At 37.3% G+C, this 19,102-nt stretch overlaps 1 protein-coding gene across 4 annotated transcripts in view; it reads left to right on the forward strand.

Annotated features, from left to right (window-relative positions):
- The window catches only part of CAMK4 (calcium/calmodulin dependent protein kinase IV), a 264,464-nt gene extending 245,587 nt beyond the window's left edge, over positions 1 to 18,877 (forward strand). For 2 of the 4 annotated variants that reach the window (XR_008548047.2, XR_010156970.1), the window contains 5 exons: positions 2,407 to 2,533; positions 6,804 to 6,956; positions 8,040 to 8,546; positions 13,581 to 13,699; positions 17,813 to 18,877. Coding sequence is in view for 2 of the 4 variants with exons in the window: in XM_517873.9 (XP_517873.7) it covers positions 2,407 to 2,533; positions 6,804 to 6,956; positions 8,040 to 8,480 (721 nt within the window). In the remaining 2 variants the exon portion in view is untranslated. Of the gene's footprint in view, positions 1 to 2,406; positions 2,534 to 6,803; positions 6,957 to 8,039 lie in introns of all 4 variants that reach the window. The other 2 variants (XM_517873.9, XM_063810534.1) reach the window with 1 other exon arrangement.
- Positions 18,878 to 19,102: the final 225 nt, after the last annotated feature.

Below are 19,102 nucleotides of genomic sequence, written 5' to 3' on the forward strand. Positions count from 1 at the left end.
AGTAACCAAATGAAGAATTAGAACTAAAGATCCATTTTGTTAATGCTTCCTGGGAAAGTAAATCTTACAATGAAGCTACGTTATAAGCTTCAGTCAGATTCTTTCTTCTGTCTTCCAAATGTTGAGGCATTTGCTTTACTGATACTTGTCTGTATGTACATAAACTCTGGGGCTGTTTTTTTTTAATAAAGCCATGAATAGACATTGGATTCTTCCTATCAGTGTAAAGAATTCTGTTACCTCTTTTGTCCCTCTTCTTGTGGCTACTGCTGCATTTTAACTTCACTCTTTGCTTCTTTGTGTGTGTGTGTGTGTGTGTGTGTGTGTGTGTGTGTGTGTGTGTTTTGAGATGAAGTCTTGCTCTGTCTCCCAGGCTAGAGTGCAGTGGCGTGATCTCGGCTCACTGCAACCTCCGCCTTGGGTTCAAGCAATTGTTCTGCTCCAGCCCCCCAAGTACCTGGGATTACAAGCACGTGCCACCATGCCCAGCTAATTTTTTGTATTTTTAGTAGAGATGGGGTTTCACCATGCTGGCCAGCCTGGTCTCAAACTCCTGACCTCGTGTTCCACCTGCCTCAGCCTCCCAAAGTGCTGGGATTACAGGTGTGACCCACCATGCCTGGCCCACTCTTTCCTTCTTAAGAGTTCTAGCTTGTCACCACCAGGCTATTGATGGGGCCTTGCTATTTCTAAGAATGCCATTAGGCTGAAAATGAAGGCCATTCTATTTTTTCTCCCAGGAATTCTCATATCTTTACCTTTTATACCTAAACCCTCTGCCCCTACAGACAAAAGCTGCAGGACTGGGCCTTATGATCTGATCAGAAATCAGATAACATCAGAGATTCAAACTCTCTCCTTCAGCTTTCAACACTACAGTTCTGCCCTAAGGCTTGAAGTTGACACCTTTTACCTCTGTCACCAAAGCAAAAAGTCACTGATAGGATTGAAATGAGAGAAAAGGCATTTGAGCACTATAACTCTTCAGTGGTCATTTTTGTCTCTAGATTTTCAGAAGGGGAAATATAAGGAAACTCCTAAACTAAGTCTAGGAAGCTGGCTCATTTCTCCATGACTAACTGCAACAGGCCATAGGTTTCTAGTGTTGTGGAGAGCAGGGCAGGGCAGGCAAGGCCAGACTCTCTCGTTGTCAGGGTGAGGACATGTGCCCTGTCTCACCTTAGGCTGCTCTTCCACAGGTGGGTCAGGAGCGGAATTCTCTGTGCAGACTGCTCAGTAGGGAAAGGGAGAACACATTGGCCCAGGCGTCTGCACTGTCAGGCCTTGCATTTTTCTCACTGGCTCCAGAATATCTGGAAGAGACAAACATTCTCCCAGTGGGACATTCTGTGAGTAAAAGGACATACGAAACTGCTTCTTTCTAAAAACTCACTGTATTAGGATGCACTTTAATTTTTCATGCTATGTACCAACCTGGCCAGCTTGAGTGAAGCCTTTGGGAAAATGTCTTTTATTCATCCTCCCTCCCACCCTCATTTTTTTTCAAATGGAACACATGCAACACATGCCCTGGCATGGGCTTTTTAAAGCAGTTCCCTCTTGGTCCCTACTGATTTTAGAACTTCCACCCGTCTGTAAACAGTGGATGCTTGGTGGTCACAAACAACTCGCTTTTCCTTTCTCTCTTGTTAAGATGCCCAAGATAGTTCTCCATCCCTTTTATCCCACTTTTCCCATTCATTTTTAAGTTGACTCCATAGTAGAAAATGATACAAAGAATGAGGTAAATTGAGGGTGCTCATCTCTTTGGCTGCATCTGGTCACTATATTAATCTTATACATTTTTTAAGGTCATTGCCTGACAATAGTTTCAGCTTCTGTCTTTGTTCACTCTGAAATCCAAACTGGAATGGAATGGAAATGTCATAAAGCTTTACTCATTTCTATGGAGGATTTCATAGAATAGGGCAGAATAAAAGTAAGTGAAAATTTCTAATTTCCACTTGTTAATTTCTTTACTCTCAAAATCCCAGCTCTTCCCTTTCATACTAAATTGGAAGTCTATTCAATCTCTGTCTGCCTGTCTGTCTGTCTTCTCAATACCTGTCAAAAAATCCGTGGAAAGGCTTTAGCATAATGTCTATAATGTTAGCTATTATTATTATTGTTCTTCTGTGTAATAAGAATTATAATAATTATTATTATTATAGCTTTTTGTAGAAATCCTAAGTTGGTTTTATATTAATTCCTACTTCCTGAGGACTTGATTGTGTGTTTACACTATAAATAGTGAATTGTAATAAGGCAGTTGCATACTTAAGCTGAGTAGACTTGCTTCCATGGCAGGAAGCAGTGAAAAAGAACAGTCCTGAATTCCTACAGAAATTGGATGAAATATACTTGAGCTTTTAAAGATATTTTATTCTCTATATTTTATTCCTCTAGACTTTGTGGATTTGAACCATTCTATGATGAAAGAGGCGATCAGTTCATGTTCAGGAGAATTCTGAATTGTGAATATTACTTTATCTCCCCCTGGTGGGATGAAGTATCTCTAAATGCCAAGGACTTGGTAAGTGTAATCAAAACAAAATGAAACAAAATGAAATAAATTTATTTTTAACTAATTAATGGGCAGTACAATTTTTTAAAATTTTACCCTTATTAATGCCATATTTTCTTTCAGTTTTAAAGATTTTAATAAAATTAGTTCATTAATACATTTTCCTTAGAGAATAAAAACTAGATATGTTTTTGACTCATCACTAGTTGAATTATCATAAACTACAATTACTACAGTATTAATGAGCTTTTACTACCTGATAAGTATAAAAACCTTGCTTATGAAGAAAGCTGTGCTGGGTGAATTCAAACACAATTTACACAGAATTCTGTTTTAACATGGCTTGCAATTGCCTAGAATTTAGATGTACTTCATTTCTTTTTTGTTTCTTTGTTTTTGAGACAAGGTCTCACTGTCACCCAGGCTGCAGTGTAATGGCATGATCATGGCTCACTGTAGCCTCCAACTCCTGGGCTTAAGCAATCCTCCCACCTCAATCTCCTGAGTAGCTGGGACACAGGTGCATGCCACCACACCCAGCTAATTTTTAAAAGTTTTTTGGAAATATGGGGTCTTGCTATGTTGCCCAGGCTGGTCTCAAACTCCTGCCCTCAGGCGATCCTCCCACTATGGCCTCCCAAAGTGCTGGGATTACAGATGTGAGCCACTGCACCCAGCCTAGATATACTTCAAGTAAAACAATATTGCTTCCTGAAATTTCATCAAATTTATTAAAATATCCTGATAGTAACGTAAGTCCCATTATGCATCATTAGCATTATAAAAATGTTCCACTGTGTTAATAGTTCATTTTGTTTGTTTGTTTTTACATTGCTTCTCACTTAAATTAATATTGACATTTGTTTGCATTCAGGAAATCCATACCTTCTGGGGAGGTCACTCACCTCTTATAAAATAAAGAGGATGCTAACATGAGATTGAAACATTTCTCATCAATCCACTAGAGAACAACCACACAGACATGATCAAAAGCTGACTTTTGAATCATAGAAGGTTAGATATAGAAGAGGTCTTAGGAGGCATCTAGTCCTCCTCTCATTTTAAAGATGAGAATGCTAAAGACCAGAGAGGTGAAATGACTGCTAAGGTCACACAGCTTCCCAGCAGAAAGACATTATTAGGGCTGATCCAGTTGTCCAGACTCCCTTTCCTGTGCTCTTTTTTCTTCAAGCATTTCTTCCTTACCCTCTGTGTTCCTTCATGGAACAGATTCCCTAAGGCTCATGGCTTTTCCAGCATGAGTGGGAAGAGAAAGTCAGTGTGTGTGATGTGTGATGTATAAATATGTCATTGTAACTCCTTCCTCAAGTCATACCCCATGCTCCTAAACACCTCTTGAATCCATCCAGTTCTCTCCCCCGGACCACTGCCCCAACCTCCTATCTGACCTCCCTGCCTCTTCTCATGCCTTTCTCAAATACGGTCTGCACAGGATCCAGAGGGATGGTCTTATAAATAAATCGCATCATGTCCTTGTCCTGCTCTAAGAATCTTAGGATAAAATCCAAAACCCATAACAAGATCTACATGATGCTGCCTGGTCTGGGGCCTGCCACTCTCTCCTGTGCCATCACTCACTTCACATCTCTCCCCTTTGATCACTTTTCACTCTAGTGCACCACACTTCTAGTTTCTCATCAGCATAGCTCAGGATATTGCCATGGCTCTTTCTTCTGCTCTGTAATGTTCTTTCTTCCTCCCCACCTTCTTCTCCATTACACATAGGCATGTACACACACACACACACACACACACACACACACCCCTGGGTAACTCTTATTCTCAAGCCCCAGCTGCCACTAGATATCCCTTGGGAGGCATGGTCGGCCTTCCCCTTCAGTCCCTCCCACCTATAGTTGGTTCCTTCTGCCAAAATCTTCCTTTACCCCCTGCACTCCCCAGTTCATAACAGTCATCACTTATATATTTAATGGTCCTCCTTAATTAGATTTTAAGCTCTGGGGCAGGACAAAGCGTGTGTACCCAGACCTTAGAACCACATAGGCATATAGGACTGACTCAGTAAATGTTTATTGGATGAAACAATGGATCTGGAAGTACACCATGAAGTTTCAGAGTCTGACACACCTGGATTTAAGTGCCCCCTTTGTCATGTCCTGGAAGTGTAACCTCAGGCTCATGATCTAACCTTGCTATGCTTTAGTTTTCTCATCTAGGATGATAATTGTACCTATCTCTAGGTTGTTGTGAGAATTAAGGAACATAATGTATGTTAAGTAACTAATATCAACTAACTTAATAATAGTACTCTTATTTAGCCCTCCTTCCATTTCTTTTCACCCTTAATAAATATTAAGTGAATAAGAGGGTTAGCTTTGATGTTCCTTCATTCAGCTAGATCCCTTCTTAGTTTATCACTGCTTAAAACTTCAGAACTGGAAGAATCCTTGAGCTCCATAAATGTATACTTACTAGCAAAACCCACATCTGTTGTGTCATCGGCAGAGACTAAGTGCTAAGGAGTTGGGGAATTGGATGTAAGGGGTACTGCAGGGTAATGGCAAGGCTTTGAGTGTGATTATGACCTTCAGAAAGTTTCCTAATAATTCAGTTAGGATTGTTATCAATATCTTCAAATGTAAAGATTAACAATGGTGTATATAAATTTTTGGTGCACATTGACTTTCAATAAATTCTTTGTATTTTTGTGAGGAAGATAGTAATGAGGAGGGAGAGGAGAAAAATGATTGGAAAAGAAAAAGAAAATACCTAATTGTCAAAAATGTTGTAAGGATTAGGGCTCATTTACATAAAATTATTAGTAGTCCTGTTCAACGGATAATAGCCATGACTACTATCAGATTTTTATTTACTACCATGCCTTCTTTCTCTTAACCATCCTACCTTCCTCCATGTCCTCTCAGATTTTAAGCCTAAAGAGCCTCATGTCTCTGCCCACTACAAATCTAGCCCAAACACACATTCTTTTGCAGAAAGGAAGTGAAGAGAGAACCAGATAGTATTTATTCCTCATTTGACTTGCCGCCTGATTTCCTTAGCCTATGTTCACGTCTCCTTAGGTAATTAGAGTTAGAAAAGACCTGAGACCTACAATCATTCAAAGCTCCTTGTTTTGCACATGAGCAGGCCAAGGTAGAGGGAGATTGACCACCTTGGAGACATCATTCTGTAGTGGCCACAAGATGCGCTCTGACATACACAGACCTGAGTTTAAATACAGGCTCCATCAATTCCAAATTGTCTGACCTGAGGCAAGTCACTAAATCTTTCTGAGCTACCCTGCTTCCCTCATTTATGAATTGGCACTAGTAGTTCCAAATGATAAGGCCGCTAAAAGATTACGTGAGTTTTTAAAAAGTTATATATGCATCTAAGAAGCAATTACAAAGGAATTAAAGTGGAAATAAGATTCTGTAAGGAAAGAGCCTGAGGGGGTGTCCACAGGCAATTTATATATTTGTCTATATCTAGGGTCACAAAAGTAGCGAGTGGCATAACCAGGGCTTGAACACACTTCCTGACTCCCAATAGTCTCTGCCTCATATCAGGTCACCCCTACTAAGCCCAGGACTGTGGATTATTTTATTTGCTGACCTTCCTGGGAATTTATTGACTGCCCATCCTCACAAGCAGGGGTAAACCTCCAAGAATGGGCTGCCATTGATTGGATTCCATTCTTTAGGCAAATCATGCCCTCAAGCCACTGACTTCTTGGATTATAAAATGATTTTTAAACTCTGGGCTTAGTCCTTCAAGTACCCTCAAGGGGTTAGAAAGAACTATAAACCCCAAGATAGAAACATAAGGTAGTATTCCGTAAGTGCTGGGATACTCTCCCTTTTGTTTGCCATTTAATCCCCACAGAAAGAATGATGATGCATGAATGATTCCATTCTGTTACCATAGAGATGTACTTTAAGTTCTGAATTCTAGGGGATTGTGAAGCGCAGCCCAGAATTATTTTGCTGGTTCTGCCTTCAAAGAACTTCCAGTCCACAGGCAAGTGAGGAGCTGTTTCTTGACTTCTGTTGGAAAGCCGTCTGCCACTTTGGGGATCTCAGGTGGTACATGGCCCTGTCTTCTCATACTCCCTCAGCTACTGCTACCTGAAGCTGTGCCTACCTACAGTGGCCCCTGAGGACTTAAACAATTTTTTTCTGACATATATTTAGTGGTACTGCTGGGAAATGGAATAAGATCTGGAAGTTTGTAAGCTGAGGGCAAGCCCAGGTCATCCTAAAAACCTCGCTAAGTTTATGGTTCTTTATTATTTCAGGTCAGAAAATTAATTGTTTTGGATCCAAAGAAACGGCTGACTACCTTTCAAGCTCTCCAGCATCCGTGGGTCACAGGTAAAGCAGCCAATTTTGTACACATGGATACCGCTCAAAAGAAGCTCCAAGAATTCAATGCCCGGCGTAAGCTTAAGGTAAGATAGCATATATTTTGTTTTGTTTTGTTTTCAAAAAATTTATCTCATCTTGATCTATCAATAATCGTTCTACCGTTCTTCATCTAATACTATTATCTATTTCTTAAGGCACCAGGGAAAATCCTGCTTTGAAACTCCAATAAGGCTGACACAAAGCTACTTAAGTTTTCTTATACTCTCATAAGGAATACATGATTAATAAAGGGAAATTTGTTATATAAGTTGATATTTACATATCAAATATATTATTGCTGCTTCTCATCTAATTAAAGTGTACTGCTTAAACAGCATTGTTCAGGGAAAACTGATATTTATTCAGAAAGTTGTTTTCTTTCAGAATATGTAAAACTTGGGAAACAATTTTTGAAACTATATTTACTAATATAGATAAATAATTACTTGACAAAAATTTAAAAATTTAAGTGATATAATAAATTACTTAACTAAATATATCATTTTATATAGTACCTATCGAATAGAGATTAGGAGTTTTTCTATTACATAACTGTGTTTAGGACTAGCTATGTAAGTAGAGGATCTCAGAGAGCAGCTGGGGGTCAGAATTAGGGTCCTATGCAGCCATTGCTTACGGTCTGATACAGACTAAATAAATCTGAAAGGTTCCATGGTCAAATTAATTATAAATACCCCAAATTAAATAGTATTGACTTCACCTAGGATTTCTCCAGCTAGTTTGATCACGGAACTCTTATATCCCCATGATGACATCCATGTGGTAAAAACTACTAACATCCACAGAACTAGTGTTCTGTAAAACAAATACACCGGGAAACACAGATTAAAATTTTCAAAAATTGGTTAGCCACAGGTAAACACATGTATTCAGGCTTTCAGTTGTCCAGATGATTAAATACACTAATTTGTATTTAATTTGAGATGAAAGAGGTTTTACTGTTCATTCTCCAAATTTTCTTTTGGCAAACAATCTAGGAATAAGGTACTTTGAAAACTTTAACACTAACCTATAAAACGGAATCCCTAAAAGCAAAGCTGGGGTTGAGCTCTGATGTGGGGTGTTAAAGCAGAGGTAACACTTGACACTCTTCTGTTTCCAATCAGGCAGCGGTGAAGGCTGTGGTGGCCTCTTCCCGCCTGGGAAGTGCCAGCAGCAGCCATGGCAGCATCCAGGAGAGCCACAAGGCTAGCCGAGACCCTTCTCCAATCCAAGACGGCAACGAGGACATGAAAGCTATTCCAGAAGGAGAGAAAATTCAAGGCAATGGGGCCCAAGCCGCAGTTAAGGGGGCACAGGCTGAGCTGATGAAGGTGCAAGCCTTAGAGAAAGTTAAAGGTGCAGATATAAATGCTGAAGAGGCCCCCAAAATGGTGCCCAAGGCAGTGGAGGATGGGATAAAGGTGGCTGACCTGGAACTAGAGGAGGGCCTAGCAGAGGAGAAGCTGAAGACTGTGGAGGAGGCAGCAGCTCCCAGAGAAGGGCAAGGAAGCTCTGCTGTGGGCTTTGAAGTTCCACAGCAAGATGTGATCCTGCCAGAGTACTAAACAGCTTCCTTCAGATCTGGAAGCCAAACACCGGCATTTTATGTACTTTGTCCTTCAGCAAGAAAGGTGTGGAAGCATGATATGTACTATAGTGATTCTGTTTTTGAGGTGCAAAAAACATACATATATACCAGTTGGTAATTCTAATTTCAATGCATGTGACTGCTTTATGAAAATAATAGTGTCTTCTATGGCATGTAATGGATACCTAATACTGATGAGTTAAATCTTGCAAGTTAACACAACGTAACACTTAAAAGCATACATTTTCAGCAACCAGTGGCACATATTTGAAGTGAATAGTAGCAAATTGTTTTTGCTTTGAAAATCTAGCCATCCTACATCCTTTGGATTTCTTCACAAGGCAGTAATTCCTTTGAACTACTGCTTAGCTAATACTAGGTAGTGCTAAAAGACATGTTCCCATAACTTTTACACATTTTACTTTTTATCATTGATGTGTTCAAACTGTTTACAAGGAGATGCTTGTAGATGATAGTTGTACATATGTGCAAAAAAAAATCCACTTGCAATGGTAAGAAATTGAAGTATCCTTAAAGTCCATGAAGCCATATGTCCCTAAAGCCTGTGTGGAGAATGCTTTATTTTATTCTTATTTATAATTAATAATAACCAAAATGTTCTAAGATTCTGCCATTTTACAACCCTGGAGGAAGTAATTTACAAACTCATGCTGAGTTCCATTCTTTCCTTCACCTGCTCTCCAATAAGATGACTTTCTGATAGACAAAGCTTAGGGTGTAATAAACAGGGAAGAAAAGAAGGTAAGACTGTACTTAAACTGATGAAGATAAGATTGATTCCTTTTCATTTTCCAGATAAAATTGTATTTACTCATGAATTTATACAACTTTACAGATAAGAACATTTTAATGGATAAACTCTATAATTACCAAGTTGCAAATATTTAGAAAAATCTATTTCACAGGTTAGTGCCAAAATGTCTTCATAGAGTAGGAATAATATTCCATTATAAGATTATTCATTATTGACTTTAATAGAGTAAGAAAACATTATTGTTTATCAAAGCTCTTTTTTTATCCAATTGATGGTTATCTACACATATCACTTATAAACTAAAGTTATTTATGAAAAGCTAGTATGTCTTTTTCTCGTATTTGGAATGAAAGTACCCACATTTTACAATGTAGTGTTGAGAATGTGGCTGCCAATAAATTTAGCACAATGCAATTTATTTACCTTAAAAAACAAACAAAAACAAAAATAAAAATACTGATTTCAAATCAGACTCTTAAAAAGCTGGAACATTAGACCTGATATTTTATTATGATTTTTCCCAGAATAAGTTTAATTTCTCTTTGACTTTCATAGAAACACTTTCCCCTTATAGAAATTGCACTAAGTATCTCCAATTTATTTCTAGTTTGAGTTGAAATGAATGTTTTATCAGATTAATTGTGTGTCACATTTTTGGTGGGTTTTCTCAATTTTAAAAAAGAATTCATTTTAAAAAATAATTATTTTCAGAGACCAAATAAAGACAATAAAAATGACTATCACATAAAAATCCTTGTTAAAAAAGAGATCTTAAATTATGTTGGCTCTCCCTCAAAACTGTTAAATTAGAAAACGAAACTAAAGCTCCAGTTTGTAGAGGCTGTTGGACCTCAGTAGACATTCTTCTTTTCAATCACAAATCTCTCTCTACTACTATTCTCATGGGAAGAAAACAAGGTAGGACTTCTTATCTTTCATAGTTTAAGAATCTGACAGGTCACTGATATGGAGCCCCTGAAGAAGCACATCATCTGGGCTCAGAAGATTATTTTTTGTTTTGTTTTATTTGTACTATCTAGTAGAGAGCACTTTTCTTATTCCCTCTTTCCTTCCTTCCTCATTTAATTATTCCCTCTCAGAATTCCCATGTTGTCCATTATAAGGGGCTCGCTATTTTTAACCTTTAAGAATGTCTTCTTTGTTAAGCATTAAGATTTCCATTTAAGAGGATCAATTTCCTGTTGTACTTTTTACCATGAGACTGAAACACACACACACACACACACACACACACGTGTTGGAAGAGCAAAGAGAGGGAAGGGGGTCTTTTTAGAAAGTGGCACTTCGCGCTTAGCTGAAAGATCAGAACACATCATTCCTCCCTGCCCATCCCCATATTGTTCCAAGGGCAGTTGTTACATTATTTCAACACTAGAGTAGGGCGGACTGCATTGTTTGGCCCTGAGAACTATAGAAACAACGTTGCAAATACCATGCCCAATGTGTATTTTAGAATTTACTCATTTAAATGAGTGCATATTACCATTCCTCCATGTGAGTACTCGAGTTGATAATTCCCTCTATCTTTTTAAACCTATAAACTACATTTTAAAAAAATCAATGGGAGTTTTAAATTTTGACTCATGTTAAAGATTAGATTCTGATAATGACTATATAGTGACTAATTTCATTGTTTCAGTAGGAAACAAATCAAACTTTCAAAAATGTTGGTCATTTCAGTCAAATTATTCAAAGATTTCATATACATACATCCTAAGTTAGGATAATTATGTTAACATTTTTGAAAGAACAGCCAATGTTTATATTGCTTGTTAAAATGGAATGTATTGTCTATCTCAAAGATTACTTAGCTAAATAATAGTAGACAAATAGAGATTTAATTTCACAAAATACTTCATAACATCACTCCTAATTGGCAATATAGTCACAAAGCAAAAGAATTCAAATTTCAGCAAACAATAAATTACATTTTACATTTTAGAGCTAACACTTATCACATTACATTATGGGTTTTTATTTTGAGATAAGTTCAGCTACGTAGCATAAACTAGGTTTTTTTTTATAACCATGAAGGACAGTCTTGAATTATTTCCCCCATTAACAAAGTCTAATTGGAATCCAGTATTTTTTCTCAAACTGTAATTTCACTTGTCCCAGGACACATAAATAGGTAAAAATTAGAATAATATCGTTGTAGAAGTTAATTGTCCAGAACAAGTGCATTATATAAATATAATGCAAGCACATGTCATTTAAGATTTTCTATTAGTCACATTTTAAGAAAAATAGATGAAAGTATAGTATTTTTAATCCAATTCATCCAAATTATTCTATCGATATATAGTCAATATTAAAATTTAATGAGATATTTTGAATTCTTTATTTTTATACTGTTTTCAAAATCAAGAGTGTATGTTAGGCCTTTGGGACATCAAGTGCTCAATAGTCACATGTGGCTAGTGGCTACCATATTAGACAGCACTAGTCTAGAGTACTTTTTATTTTAAGCAAAGTGACACTTGAAGTTCTATGCTTAGATTTAAGTGGCCTCAGTTTTCACATTGAGGAGCTGGTGGGAGGCCACAAAGAAAGTGTTTCAGAAATGTTACACACTGAGTAAAAGCTTATTGACCACTCCTGCCCATTCATTTACTTCAGAGGAGAAATGATTCCTAACATGACTTCAAAGAACGGGCATTACTAAATTATCTACTGACCAATCCCTCTGATTCCTGATGGGCCCTGGAGTCTTGACTACAGCCTAGAGTCTCCTGAGTACTGCCATGATGCCAATAGCATTCTTGCTTACCAAAATCTACTCTCAGCCAACTATGTGTCTTCATTCAGGAAGAACTGCACATAGAATCTGATTTTGAGGCCTGGATTAAGCTTCATGCCATCCTTGTATCACAGGCAATATGTCTTTCTGGAAATCTAATGAACCATACCAAATCTGCATGATGAAGATTGTGTAATGATGGTGATATCATGCCAGTTATCCTCAAAGTGGGAATATGACCATTAGCTGGCATTTTTTAAGATTTCCTTAGAAGGGTTTAATCAACACTGCCATTACACATGGATTTAACAAAAGACTTTTGAAAATTTTTTACATACTGATTTTAGAATAATTCCTCAAGGTTCTATAGTCATTTTTAGTGGAAGACTTAAAAAGAAAGGAACAATTTTTACTGTGACTTCAATTTCATAGTATTTTAAACATATTTTGTAATTCAGAATGTTTAGCAATCCCTATGTCCTGTTTCACATGCATGGTAACTGATGGTGGGTTGCCTACAGGCTGAAGATTTGGAGAGAGCCATTTTGTTTCATAAATCAGTTTTTATTGCACAGAAGCAGCTGGTTGTATTTCAAGTTGGAAAAAGAAAAGTAAATGCCAGAAAAGGCAAAGGATAAACTTAGTAAGCCATTTATTTTGTTTTAGAATTGTTTTTGCAAAGCAAATTTTTTTTAAAAAAGGTCAACAAAGTGAATCAGCACTAGCATTTTCTTGATGGTTGACTCAATGTATAATTAACAAATATACATAGCAGAGTCAATTAATCATAGTGCCATTATGTCACTTATTTGTCATTGCAAAGTATTCAGTCATGTTGTCTAGATTTACTTTAGATGGTGCAAAATTTCCAGATAGTAACCTATGTAAAAGGATTTGTAATTTCCTTGTAATTCCTGCCTATTAGTCCATATTCTGATTTCCTTATGTTCATCACTGATATGTTCCTGATCAGGGTCATTGCTAGTAGTTGAGCATTTACTGGTTGAACATTGTTTAATGGTTAGATGTTATGTGTGTCTGCATTTAAAAAAATTATGTACATGTTATTTCACTATTGGTATTACAATATTCATAACCACATGATAAACAGAAATGTACCCAATAATTTCCTATAAAATTTTTCAAAGTCCTTTTATTCCCCTGACACACTCAGGGTGAATTTTTATCTCCTTGGCAAATAAGAAAAAAAAGGAGAGAGACCACTGGAGAGATATCAGCAAACCACCCACAGTAACCAAGTTCAGTATTTCCTCTTTCTATATTTTGACCAATATATTAAGAGCAAGTTTTGTCATTATTACTCCTTGTGGCTATTACCTGAGATCAGATAATATAATCTCAGCTCATAAAGCTTGGCCATTTCTATACTTATCTTGGAGAGCAATAACAAACTTGATTAATTTGTTTGGTTATTTAAAATTCCAACTTTCATAAATGCTCTGTGATGTACTCAAGACGATTGGGTTGTGTGATACTAACTTCCTGCAAGAACTCAGTCTGTTCCCTGTTGTCTGGTTCAGAGGTCCACCAGGGCAAAATAGAAGCCTTGCCGAGAAAGTGAACTGTCTTACTCCTTCAAAGGAATCAGATGTTGCTCTAGAGAAGACTCCAGGCATCTACTTGGTTGAGCTCAAATGAGGCAAGTGGGAGAAAACCTCTTCTCATCCTCTGATTGAAAGTGATACAATTTGAATATTGGTATATTGTCATTGGTCAGTAATGGAAAAATGAGATTCCACCAATGGGTTACTCTTTTCTTGTCTTGGTTTGCTATGCCTTATCCCAGATCAGTGTTTTGTTCCATCCCTATGGCCAACTCTAAAGCCCTGACAGGAGCATCCCAGACTGGAGAAATGCAGCGTATCTGTGGCCCAGAATTTTGTTTGATACTCTAAACAGCAATGCAAAGACTACAAAATCACACTATTCTAAACAGTTGTTTTCAGCTCATTTTGAAGATTGACCTGGAAAACATATAGATACAGAATATATACATTTAATCGTTGCTTGTGATTCATTGTGTCAAAATAACATTTAATTTTCACTCTGATTAATCTTTATTTTCCATTTAAAAGATTATTTCAGGCTACTTAAATACAAGACCTTGCATTCTAATTTTTGAAAGCGGTTGTTTTCCCTGCGCTCTCTCTCAACTTTGACAGTTTGTGAATGATAAAAAGTTACTAGGTTTGTCCTTTCCTTGATAGATGTAGAGCAGTTCATCTGTTTTGTAAAGGTACAGTTAAGTATAACTATAGGCTGGGCGTGATGGTTCACGCCTGTAATCCCAACACTTTGGGAGGCCGAGGTTGGCAGATCACCTGAGGTCAGGAGTTTGAGACCAGCCTGGCCAACGTGGTGAAACCCCTAATACAAAAATTAGCTGGTCATGGTGGCACGCTCCTGTAATCTCAGCTACTCAGGAGGCTGAGGCAGGAGAATCTCTTGAACCCGGGAGGCAGAGGTTGCAGTGAGCCAAGATCATGCCACTGCACTCCAGCCTGGACAACAAGAGCGAAACTCCGTCAAAAAAAATATATATATATATGACCATAAATTGAAAACTATCATCTCATACTGCCTCCTTTTAACCTGACCTATTTTATATACCTACAATACAGTTAATATGCAGCAGCGTAGAGAACAAATAGCATATTCATAATTTGTAATTTTGTTTTTCTTTTTACGGCACCCTTAAGTCTCAGTAATATTTTAAAAGTCCTCTATAAGCCAAAAGAACATTGTAACATATCCATTTATTAAGGAGTTAGGCCTAAACATAGTAATAGTAGTCCATTCCATGTCCAACAGATGTTGCTGTGTTTCCTTCAACATTTTTCAATGTCTTGTGAGTTTAGTGAGTGGGTACAGCTGAGTTGGGGTTTAGGTGATTTCTTATGCCCGATGAACTAAAGGTATCAGTAAAAGATTATTAGTAAACAAATTAGTTATTTATGCTCTTACTTGAATGTCAGTCATTCATTTTATCTCTCGTCTTTGAGATACACACATTAAAACTTATGTGCGTATTTTTTTAAAGAGTAATTTCCACATAATTCCCCAAGAACTGAACTCAAATCTCCAAAAATTTTTCAGAACTCAAGCAACCTATGATTCACAGAGCAAATCTACCAAAGCCCCATTTTTACTGGAACACAGGCATGCTCATTTATGTACATATTGTTTGTGGCTGCTTTTATGTTGTCAAGGCAGAGTTGAGTACTTTCAACAGAGACCATATGGACTGCAAAGCCTAAAATGTTTATCTGGCCCCTTACAGTAAAACAATGACCCTGGGTTTTCATGGCACCCCAATGCCTTTTTGGTGACTTGCAGGAATACAGATTCCTATATTCCAGTTTTTTTTTTTTTTTTTTCTCCTTAGCTTAAGGTTCGTATTCCCATTTGCTTCTGAGGAAGTTAGGAAAATTTTGTTTTATGTTGCAGATGCTCTCACAACAATAATTGTGCTGGAGATAGATACAACTTAGTGAAATTTTCCTACAGAACTAAAAACGCAAAATTGCATCACTCCTGAAGAAAAGAAATTTGGAGTATGAATTGAGTTGGTTGAGAGTAGAATTAAAAAGATTTCTAGCACTTTGAGCATGTTTTAGAAATTTGATCCTTACATTTAAAATTATGTAAATGACATCTTTCACTGGCATTTGCTCACATTTAAGTCAATCTACAGCTGTTACTTACTAAGCTAAGAAATAAGATCCCTATGGTTCTGAATCTCTTATAATATTCTGAAGTAATTTATATCAATTGAATTTTCATTAATCATTTTAGGAAATATTATGTTTTATTTTGTGGCATTATATGACAATGACTTTCTCAACAATAGCTCAGGGAATACGCAAACAGCCAGCTCTTTTATGTAAGAAAGCCATTTTCTAATCCCCACGCTTTCCTGAGTGTTATGTATTTCATTTCTTTGAAAAGAGAGGGCCTTGAGTAAATGCTTTCGTTTGCTTTCCTTACATATTTAGAAATCCAAGAAGGGCCCTTGTCTTAGTCTATTTCTGTCACAGAGAAATTGTTCATTCCAAAATATCCACCTTAAGGGAAGCTAGTGACCGAGATATGGAGAAAAACATAGGCATTCATGACCTTTGTGTTTCCGTTTGACTTTCAACATCTGTAACCAAAAGGTCACAAATGAAATATTTAGTAGAAAGTGCAATATCAATTTATTAGGAGTACCTAAAATTATAACTCTAAATAATATACAGCAATATTATTGCTCTATTATTACAGCAATCAATAATATAATATAGCCACTAGGATACACTCGCTGTAGAACTCAGAACAAAAGATATCAATCTTCTGCCAGTCCGCATCGTTATGTGTAGCAGAGACTTTACTGGAATGACTGAGGGGAAAGATAACAAAATGTAGATTAGGATTCCACATTCTCCCCTGCCCATCTTCTTGATTGCTCAGTTTGAAGACGATCATTGATGGACAAATACTTTAGAAATGAATGAAGTCAATAGCTAATGTTTCTCCCAGAAACTAAACAACATAGTTTAGGGGATATTAGGCCTACATTCTAATCACATTGTAAGGAAGTGATTTTCTAATTTTGAAGCTTCCCAGGAGCAGCCCCGTCCAGGAACAATTTTCCCTGTGAACTTTCACTGAGAAACTATTATATGCCATGGAGGAGTCAAAGATGAATTAAATCCAATGCTATCCTCCAGGAGTGAGCTTTGTAGTTGGAGAGAAAAGCCAACCTTACAGATACAACCTGTACATATATAACCTATGCTGCATTTAGGCAGATGATAAGCCCTAGGAATGGAAAGAGGGAAAAGCTCCCTTTTGCCAGGAATGATGAAGGAAAGCTTTATGGAAACACAGGCTGTATGTGAAAGATGGGTGAATCTTTGCAGGTAGGGAAGAAGTAGGGGGCATGTCTGGCTGAGAACCGGCCTGATCATAGAGTGGAAAAATGAAAGGCAGAGGTGAAGGAAGAATACTAAATGTGAAAGGCTGAAATACACAGGGAAGTGTTTCCAGTGTGCAACAGAATCTCATCTCGTGCAAAATTGAATTAGACTTCCTTACTCCTTCCTTACTCTGGGTAGGTCCATGTGCAGCCTTTCCTCAGAGCATCTAGCCTGACATACTTGGCTCATCTGCTGTGCTTCTAAGCCAAATAAAAATCATCAAACACATCGAAGATATTTTTGGGAGTCACCAGGTTAAAGCAAAGCCTCAGTCACTGAAAGCAAAAACTGAATTGTCCAGGTCTCCACTGACAAAACAGAGTAAATGATAGTATGACAGATAATTTCAAGTTTTGCAAGACCCCAATTTCTGAAAAATGTCTCATGACTCCAAAAAATCACGTACTTCCTAAAATGTTGCCAGTGGAGGACCGAATCAAGGTTATTGCTGACCTCATTTTTTCAACCTTTTCAGTTATTTGACCTGAATAGGCAATCCCCCAGGATTTCTGATTGAATTCTACCTGAAAGTTTAGATTTTAAAAGACAACCTGTAGGAAGCTAAGTCTCAGGCAACAAAATTTAAAACCATCAGAACTTGTTTCTCCAAACATCAACCTGCTCCTGTCAAGTCCTTTTTCATCTCTCCCTTTTGTCCCTTTACATACTGTTTTGTAAGTTCCTTTTGATATCATTTATTGCAGGCAGTATTTTTACATCCATCTTCAAGAAACTTGGGAGACATTTAGACATTTAGTATGTGTACTTTTAGTTGTCTTGCCTCTTTATTTCAGATAATGCCTGTGATTAGTGAATGGCGGCATTATTCCTGAAGACAAATGAAGGAAGATAGGGACCAAGATCGACTGTCATTTGAATGATGGAAGAGAAGTAGAATTACTGTGAGGTTACAAAAATCGTAAGTTAGCAGACATTGAGAAAGGAAAACTTCCTACTTGGGCTTTTCAGGCTTATGTGACATTATCTGGATGTGTTTTCTAGTCTTTCCTAAAGGAGAAATTTTTATTCCTGGGTTGCTGAAAGCTTTCTGGACTAAAAGGATATAAGCAGCTCAATAGCAGCATAGAGGATTAGATTAATGAAACAGCACTGCATACAGGAAACCTAAATCTCCAATAGTTTAGGCTGCAAGTCAGTAGCCAAACACAAGAGCATGTAAGATTTGGAGGACAAAGTATAAATATTTTAAGTTTACACAACCAAGATTATAGGCTACCTTCCCAACTTCTAATTTGAAGAGCACTGAAAACGGAGCTGTGAACACTTCATTTTAAAAACCTGACAATATGGTGCTATTGACTACTTAATACAAAGATATATTACAATATTTTTAGGTAAATGTATTAAGTCTGGCCTGGGCATAAATGTACATACAGAAAATGTTTGTAGAGAATTCATCAAAATCATGCCCATTTGCTGTTGTAGAGCTACAGTATTCTTCAATGGTGGTGACTGACCAGTGAGTTTCTACTTCCTACAGATGGGACACAACAGTCATGGGCTGTCTCAGCTGCCCAAAGCCTGAGGCAGACCACATGAGAGCTGTGGCTTCTTCTTGGATTCAGGTTGGATAACCCAATTCAGTAATTAAATATGTAAATTTTGGGGGGGGGTTGGGGGGTGTTTTCTAGGAACTTGAAGAGTACGTGACATTATAAAAAATGGGTGTTGGAAGACTAATTGTAGAAATTTGACCTGAGGGCCAATGTTACTTGGTGTAAGTTCACTCAGACAGACATGTCAGAACATGCCCAAAGAAGCCTATATCTTGCTGCTGGGAAATGTAAAGCAGTTTGCATGTAGAATATGATAATAAATCATTTAAGAACCCACCAAAACTTTGCATTCTGTGATTTCAAATGTTACCACAATTCAAGAGAGACACCATGGACATTTTTCTTACACCTGAAATGTGCAGTTGAATCACTCCTTGAGTGTTTTCCCATTCTCTCAGATAAAATTATACTTTGAGTTTCATAGCCTTTTTTTAACACTGAGTGCTCACATATTTTCTGTTGAGTAAAATTATAAAATCACTAGAGTTAAAAGAGGATATTAGTCAT

Source organism: Pan troglodytes, chromosome 4, assembly GCF_028858775.2.
Source record: "Pan troglodytes isolate AG18354 chromosome 4, NHGRI_mPanTro3-v2.0_pri, whole genome shotgun sequence".
Classification (NCBI taxonomy): domain Eukaryota; kingdom Metazoa; phylum Chordata; class Mammalia; order Primates; family Hominidae; genus Pan; species Pan troglodytes.